The sequence below is a fragment of the Cariama cristata genome, unplaced genomic scaffold, assembly GCF_000690535.1.
Source record: "Cariama cristata isolate BGI_N322 unplaced genomic scaffold, ASM69053v1 scaffold30037, whole genome shotgun sequence".
Lineage (NCBI taxonomy): Eukaryota > Metazoa > Chordata > Aves > Cariamiformes > Cariamidae > Cariama > Cariama cristata.
In genome coordinates, this window is record NW_009628817.1 from 21,481 (window position 1) to 30,288 (window position 8,808).

The window sequence follows — 8,808 nt, forward strand, 5'->3', positions numbered from 1 at the left end:
CTGGGGTGAGAGTGGCATGTTGCAAACATGAGGTGGGAAGAAAGAGCAGGTCACTGTGATGAAGAAGCAGATGGAGGTAGGAACTGGCCCTGATTCTCCTTAAACTCCTGGGAGAGATTGAGGCAGAGATGATGTTTGCATATCTGTTTCCCAGCTTTCACCCTGAAGCACATTGCATGGCCTCCAAGCAGTGGGCATGGATGGCCTGAACTCAAGCCCCCCATCCCAGAGCACCCAGCACACCCCAGCCCCAGTGATGTCTCCAAGGCAGGAGGAGGAGAGGGAATGCTGAAAGCAGCCCTTCCAGTTGCCTTTGCGGGGGACAGAGAGGCAGGGCAGGGCTGGTGAAGATTGAATCTAGTGATTACTTTAAGGGATTTGCTGTCTCTTTCTTTATCCCTCTCTCTCTTTTCTTTCTTTCGTTCTTTTTGTTTTCCCCTTTTCCCTCCCTCTTATCCCTTTCGTGGTGCATTTGTCTTCGAGGAACCTGGGGTGTTCTTTTCATCAGTTCAATCTCTCTCTGGCACTTGAGTCCTGATTGGCTGAAGGACTTAGGGAAAAAAAAAAATCTTTAATTAAGTAGATAATCTCTTCTTAGGAAGTTCTGTGGCTCCATTTCACCAACCCCCTTTAGCTCTTACTTTAGGATTGCTTACCCTTCACAGAAGTTGGGATTCAGGGGGTATACGCCTCTTCATCACACCAGGACTGCCGGGTGGAAAAAAAACCTCCATCCTTTCCCTAATTTTGTGTTTCTTTTTTCTTTTTTTTCTTTCCTCTGGTGGTAGTGGTGGTACCCAGGTGGTTTTTTCTTTTTAGGATCTCCTTTCTCCCTCTTTATTTGGATTTTATATTTCACATGGACCCTTATCTGGGCATCTTCTTCCTCACTCCCTTCTTCCAATCCTGCTGTGCATGGTGAGTATCGAGAGCACCTCAGTCTGTGTCACAGGCAGGTGCTTTTCCCAGACACCCTAAGGCAATTCCTCTTCACCTTCCTAAATGTCCCCTCTTTCGCACTTAGCTCAGTTCTGGTCTTTAATGGGACCAGATATTTAACTAAATCCCAACACACTCATTGGTACAGAGGTTAGATCGAAGAAAGTCCGCCTTTTCCCCTGCACCTCCCAACAATAACTACATGGGCCAAATCCTGAGGTGGGGTAAAATAGAATAGAGGAGAGCAGATGCGGAGGATCTAGCCCGACACTTCCAACTGGGAAGATACCCCAATGTGAGAGCCAGGGATTTCTGCTTTACCAGAGGCTCACAGTCAGCTTGTTTCTTGTCTTAATCAAATCAAGTGGGGCTTCTCCCGCACTGCCCGAAGAGTACAGTCCCTGATTAAGAGCTCAGAGCCAGCAGGGGTGAGTTAGATCCACAAGAGCATCACTCCAGATGAGCAGCCTGAGACCCGCGCTCCTTGGCAGGCACAGGGTCAGGATTACACATGTCTGAAATTCATGTATTAGGAATTCCAGGGGAGAAGATTTTGTACAGAGATTGCTACGGCTTGGTTGCCAGTCACCTGAGTCCCACCAGACCAGTTCCCCCGTGCACAAACCCGTGCTCATCTCCTGTGGGCCTCTTGCTCTGTCCTAAGGGTGGTTTTACATTTATTTCCAGAAATGTTTTATAAGGGTGAACAGAAAGAGATTACAACTTGTATCAAATCTGGTATCATTCCTTGCGGAGTATATCTATTCCATGCCCAAATGGAGATGGACTCAAATGACCTGGCTCTGTAGGTATTTTTTCCTATGTGATTTTTACTGAATACCCAAACTTTATTCTCCATTTCTGTGATGCCCTGGGGAATCTGCTCAGTGGGTTACAGACCTCTCTTTAACAGCAAGGAAAGCCTTTTCCCGTTCAAATACTAAAATCCCCTGCCTCCCCCATAGCAGATCTCTAGGATTATTACCATGGATGGAGAAACCAAAATTACAGAAAGAGAAACTCAAGAGTAAATGGGAAGTCATTCCTGTTAGGCTGGGAGTGAAATTTATGTTCTTTCAGAGATTTTCTACTCCCTTCATTAAAAGAATGTGCAACAGTTTGTATATGTCTAAATATTATACAGCGGCAAACTCAAGATAAATCTCCCTTCTGGAACAAGGGGAATATGTATGTTATGCAGAGAGGCTAGGCAAGAACTCATGCTGATTTTATTTTTATTTTTCTGCTCTTCCTGTGTATGTTTCTTGCTTTCATCAATATAATCAGGTTTAGGATACATTAAAAGATTAAAAAACCCCAACATTTTAAAGAAACAGTTCAGAGGGGAGAAACTTCAGAGCACAAAGTAGAGTTACATATAGAAATCCCAGGCATTTTCAATAGAAGTTGGATGTCCAAATTCCCTGTCTGCCTTTCAGAAGTTTTTATCTAAGAGAAGAGTTTATAGATCGAGATAGCGCTGCTTCTCTCCGCATGTTGCTTATAGATCATAATTTCCTGAGAGAAAGGAAAATTGCAAACTTTATTCAAAATTATCGTATTACAGACCTTGTCCCTTAACTCCTGAGGATAAAAAAGCAAGGTTTGTGGGAATCATACAATAATCTTGCTTGCAATTTTTGCTGGTCTTCTTTATCTGATCCAACAGCTTAAAAAGCAACAAGATTCTTTTTTCCTATTATTTAATCACAAGAATTAGGAGCAGGGGAAATATAGATCAACAATAATTTTTTTATATATTTCTGTGGCCACTTCCCTTCTCTGAGTGTGGATTAGATTCTGCCGTGGTCAGCATGTTTCTAGATGAGCAAAATGTCAGGGCTGCATTTAGGAACTGAAAAACAAATAAATATAACAAAATAGAAAGAAATTAAGGAAAAAAAAAAAAAAGTAAAGCTCCAATTGTTAATGAGTTGCCTCCCGATCTCCTGTCCTGTGGAAATAATGTAACAATCTCTAATGCAGCAGCTTGTTTCTAAATGCTTTTTTACACTTCAGCTTTGGGATTGCCTTTAGTTTCCAGTGTCACTAGTTTTCTAATAACTTGGAGGAGTTTGTACTTGAGAATGAAACTCAGATCCAAAGTGAAATTGTGTTCGTTTTCTGTATTTACAATAATACAGTGAAGATCTAAATACAGCTTTATTATTTTCTAAAGAGCTGAACCAGCAGCACAATAGCATGAGTGGGTGATAAGATATCAAAAAAATACTTTAATGGGAGATTTGATAAGGCTCTTAGGTCATACTAAACATAGAAGCGGGGTGCTGTTATTGATTACAGTTGTAACTGAGCAGAAATTATCAGAGGCTTATTACTATTTGATATGTGTAAAATATAATGGGACAGCTGCTGGGCAGGGTTATTTGCTTTCAGGTTCAATAAAACTACAAAAAGAACTCCTGCTATAGATATTCATTAGCTTTGAGATAATTTCCTAATATCGGATGCAATGAAAATCGCTTGCCCTAGATTTGCTTTTTTCCGGGATGCATAGAGTTGCAGTGAGGGAAGCAGCATGCCGTGACCAGGGCCCTGCATGGGCTAGGGAGAGGGCTGAAGAACTTGGTGGGACTCCTTTCTCTACCTGCTGAGGTCTGTCTTTGCTCCGCTTCAGTCTGTGTAATGCTGTCCTGGAATTTGAAGGTGAAGGCAAAGGGGTCTAGATATCTAGAAACCCTGTAAGCTTTCTTGGAGAAGAGAAATAATTTCAAGCGTTTCCTTTCGTGTGTGTCATTTCAAAAAGTTTTAAATCAGTGTGGTGATGCCAAAGTCATGCGAATTAGGCTGGTTTACACTCATTGTTGGATGCAGCTAGCTGGTTAGTTTAGGATTACATTCTGCTTTGCTTTACAGTGGCAACAAAAATTAGGAGAAATAAATAAATAAAAGTTGCACTACAGAGACAAAAATGAAGAGAGATTCATTTTCATAGTGATTCCTATTTGCAGCACAGAGATGACTGTAGTGGCATTGTCAATATTGCACTACATCCGTGAAACAAGTGGCTTAATTACGCTCTGCCCTTGCTGGAGACTATATCCAGAATAGAAATGCATTTTTCTTAGACAGATCATATGAGCAAAGACAAAGCGCACAGATTTTGTCTCCATTATTAATTTTCCCTCTCAGCATAAATAAGAAAAATCCCAGCTAGCCTCCAGCCATACGACAGTTCCATCTCACCTTCTCCTGAATCCACTTGCAAGTGCAGGAGTTAAATGTGGGGGAGTCAAGTGCACCAGTCTAAGTGAATCCTTTACTTGTCTAAGTCCTACAAACCCACACAGCAGCGTGCCTGCCTGTTGATCAGACAGCTCAGGGAAAATGCCTTCTGTCTCTCTGACTTTATTAAGTCAGATTTTATTAAAATGTTTAGAATATCCTGCTGGGAAACTGCTACTGTACCATTTGCTCAGCTGCAGATGGTGAATTGTCATATCCTGAACTTGGCCTTTTTGTGAACCTTGAGGTTTATCCTGGGAGGAACAGATCCTCTGCTTCAATGCAGTTTTGTCAATTGACACCTGCTAAAAGGTGTAAACTCTGAACTTGTGGATTACTGTCCTCCTTCTAAAGCCACCCTTGCAACTGCTCAGATGTTCCTAATTCAAGATGAAGCTAGCAAGGGTTTGGAGCAAATCCTTCTTGCACACTGTGAAATTCGTGTTTCCTACCCAGGTGGGAAGCAATGCAGGTGGGATGTACTCTTGTTTTGATCACAAAAGCAAGATAAGAGAGGACTTGCAATTCTCTAGATCTTGCCTAAACAGGAGCATTTTACCAGAGTTTTCTCACAGCTGCTACCAGGGGCTCAGATTCACACTGACACTATCCTGAGTGTGGTCCCCATAGCAAAGCACTTAAGGTCAAGGCAAAGGACAGGAGGGAAACCAGATGGAAAAATGACTTGTTCATGCTGCTACCCAGTTATGTTAGGATGGGGATGCATGGAGCTTACACAGTCTGAATAGCCCTAGGTTCATGGCCCTGTGTGATTCAGGTCACCCGATGCTCTAATCACCCGGCTACAGATGCCGTCTCTCCAAGTCCCAGGAAATATTTAATTAGCTGTACAATGCAGAAGCAGCCCCCAAAGGAAAATTCCTCTGCAAAACAGCCATCAACTTCATGCTAACGTACCCACGGGGGCTGGAGCACAGCCGGGTCTGAATCCCAGGCCTGGAACAAAGAGAAAGGATCTCCTGCTCCCGCAGTGCCCTGGCAAACCCCTCTCCCTCCAGTTTTGAATCAGGGGAATCTTTCCCAAAGCAAGCTTCATCAATATGGACACATTTCCACCAAAAAACCACAACAGTTAGACTTGCGAGAGTGAAACTTTGCAAACTAGTTCTCTCAACTCTTTCTAAACTGTGAGTAATAGCAAAGAACAGGTTTCTTGTGATTTTGACCAAGGTAAAATAACGAGACCTCCTTTTTGTGGTGTACCTTGGAGAGGATCTACATGAGGGCAGTTCTAGTGGAGGTGAAACAGGCTCGCTGACGGTAGCAGTGGTTTTCCAGGGCAGGGAAACATCCTCTCTAAATCTCTCATGTGTCTGATGTATGGGCACCAGTCCTGCCCCCATGTCTATGGCAGGGCTGCAGCATGACTACACTTTGTCCTCTGGCTTGGGATGGCAGTGCCTGCTTCTGCTTGTGCTTGAGCCCACCCTGGGATGCTGCTGCACTCTCCATGCTGGATTTGTAGCACAACGGGACAGTGCCTTTCTCCCCCTTACCAGGAATACCTGTGGCTCCAGACAGCATTGCTTGAAAACACACAGGGAAGAAAAAACATACCCTAACCCACACCTTTCTCCCCCACATCCAGCCATGGTCCACCTAGCTACTGGGATTTTCAGGGAATGGAGAGGAGCTAGAAAAGCAGCAAGCATCACGGCATGCCAGAGTGGAGAGGGGAGCGTACTGCTCCTCTGAAGGGACAGAGTGTGGGTTAAGGCTCTGCAAGGGCTAGTTGAAAAGAGGCATCCTCCACTGCGATACATGCAGCATTTGAAGCAGAACATCATCTCAAGAAGAAGCTGAAGAGCCCAGTTTCTCTCAGTGCATGCACTCGATTTTTCCTGATCACTGACAGATCTCAATCCACTCATGCCACCTCTCTGGCCTCAGAGTCCTCCCCTGGGGATAACAGCACTCACCCATCTCTCTGGACTGCCAAGGTGCTGGCAGGGGAGATGCTCTGGAGACTCACCAGAAAGAGTGATAAGGGTTATTTTGCAAACCTGGAAAGACTGGAATGAAGTGTTTGTAGGAGAAACCTCCCTTTTCTTTCCTCATTTCTGGCTAGGGATGTTTGGGGTTGGCTCTTGGGCCTTTTTTAAAGCCTCAGCCCTTTCTGCCATGACACAGCTAAGCTGGATTCACCCAGGCATCCTCCAGATTCCTAATGGTGGTCACTGCATCACATGGAGTTCTAACACTGACCATTTGCTCTCAAAACAGTCTTTCTTGCTGCAGAAAGAGATTCAGGCTGACCAGGCTCTGCTCTGCAAGCCCGTGGGGAGAGTGATGGAGATCAGCCACACTGCCTTGTGGCCCTTGGAGTTGATCCCTTCGCACCTTCAGTGGAAACACCAGAGACTTTAATTTTGGCCAGGACCACCCCCTGCCCCATACCCCCACTCTCCCTCTGCACAGGGCCCAGCAGGATGAGGAGGACAAGCGTGTTTTTGCTCCGCCATCACCATAACGTGATCAAGAAGAGAGTGTGGGCAGCCAGAGCTGGCACCACAGGAAAACAAGGGACCATGATTTGGGGGGATGCTGCCAGAACATACGCTGCAAAGGAGCAGCAGTGCAACCTTGTCCTTCCCTCAGCATGGTCGCACAGGGAGAGCAGTGCTGGCACATGGTCCAGCTCTTGGGGCTAGAGGCAATGCTACTCTGAGTTAAGCCAAGCTGCAGTTAGGTAAGGTAAAAGCAAGGCTGGGGGAACAGGAAAGCCCTAAAAAAAACCTGGAGGGATTAGTATGAAGGGCAGCTGTGCAAAGAAAAGCAAAAGCAGGGAGCAGTGAAGGGGTTGCAGCCCAGTACAGCCTGGTTGGGGGAGTGGGGTGGGGAGAAGGGGAAGGCACTGTCCTGGCTCACAGTGAGGGAAGACAAGGGGAGAGACCAAAGGTGCCTTCAGCGAGGAGACAGGCAGGCTGGGGGGGACCAAGAGGAAAGCCCTGGGATGCCAGGCATTCCCCAGGCCCTCCACCATCACCCCCTCCCTGCTGACACTGTCTCTGTCTTCCAGGTCAGTGAATAATTTCCTGATGACAGGCCCCAAGGTAAGAGAAATCCCTTTGATCTCTGTCCCTGATTCCACTAAACCCAGGGAGGGCGGGCCTCCTCCTTCCCACTCTCCTCTCCATCCAGCCTTGGCCAGAGCTCCCCTTACCCCCAGATTTCCAGTGATAAGGCAGAGGAGGACCAGGAATAACTTGCTATGAAATACAGCTCCTTGAGCTGTGTCAGCCCTCAGCAACTTTGGCCTGGGGTCCTTTTAAGCTGGTTGGTGCCAGATTTGAGAGATTTGTCTATTGGCACCAGCTGAGGCTCTCACCTGTCATCTATTGCTTCCTAATGATCAGGTTAGCATCAGGATCCACATTCATCAAGCTAGAAAGGTACTTTCTGCAGGCCCTGCAAAACACTCTTCCCTGAGGAGCACAACTGGAATTCAGTGGTTTTGATCCTCTACCTTCTTGCACTCCTCTTTTAGAGCTTTTTTTTCCTAGCCAGGACCAGTTATAAAATTAACCTAATTTTCATCCTGGCTATTCCCCAGGAACACCTCCAAGCCCATCTAGCTCTTTCTACAGCTTTCAATGCTGTGGTGGAGTGACCTTGCCCCAGAGCACTGCCTGTCCCCCTGGTGCTGTGGTGAAGGAGGAGGCAGGCTGAGGCACCTGCTGGCCTGGAGCTCCCTGGTCTCTGAGAAGGCTCTGCCTCCTCTCATGTGGGAGAGATAAGGGGTTCCCCATTGCAGGGGCTGGCTGGCGCATCTCCCAACATGCCTAACAGCCAACAGCTCAGCCTTCTCCTCCTGGGGGTTTAGGGTCTGGCCCAGTACAGCAGAAAATGCATTTGGTGAGTTGACGGTGAGCTCTACTCCCCAGGGGAGCCAAGCCTGAGAGACCTCCTCAGCTCTGTACGTCTTGACTCTGTAAGAGGGCATGCAAGTTATTTTCAGTTGAATGCCAGTCTCTTGGGGAGCCTGGGGCCATGTTCTTCCTGATGTTTTGCACTGTGCTTCGCCATCTAGACCCTAAAGCAGCAGGACCCGTGATATGCAGCGCAGGGCAGGAAAGCCACGCCTGCATCAGCCCTACTGCTGTGTGGGAAGTGGCTGGGGCTACGCCAGCTTTGCGCTGCCTGCAATGGAAACTAGAGCTGCTGAGGGACTCTCCTGGACCCTGGGAGTAGCCTGGGGACACTCCCAACCTGTGACCCATGGGGCTGTCCGGACATGCTGGCCAATGCATTCTGACTCAGTTTTGCAAGTTAATGCTGGGAGGCTGAAGCGGGGCACACACTGTCCCTGCTCCTGACCTGCTGCTCTGCTCCTAGGCCTATCTCATCTACTCCAGCAGCGTGGCGGCTGGGGCACAGAGCGGCATCGAGGAGTGCAAGTTCCAGTTCGCCTGGGACCGCTGGAACTGCCCCGAGAGGGCACTGCAGCTCTCCAGCCACGGTGGGCTGCGAAGTGGTAAGGAAAGCATTGGATACCAATACTGTGACCCCCTTGCTACAGGTTAGAGGCCATGGGCCCCTCCTCTCTTCCCAAGTGCTTCCTTTTCTTCCGCATCCCCACCTGGGATGTGTCTCTCCAAGGCA

General features: G+C 47.2%; 1 protein-coding gene across 1 annotated transcript in view; it reads left to right on the forward strand.

Annotated features, from left to right (window-relative positions):
• Positions 1–859: 859 nt before the first annotated feature.
• Positions 860–8,808, forward strand: part of WNT8B (wingless-type MMTV integration site family, member 8B) — a 12,582-nt gene continuing 4,633 nt past the window's right edge. The window contains exons 1-3 of the mRNA XM_009704954.1: positions 860–918; positions 7,226–7,259; positions 8,542–8,680. Coding sequence (XP_009703256.1) covers positions 860–918; positions 7,226–7,259; positions 8,542–8,680 — 232 coding nt within the window. The remainder of the gene's footprint in view (positions 919–7,225; positions 7,260–8,541; positions 8,681–8,808) is intronic.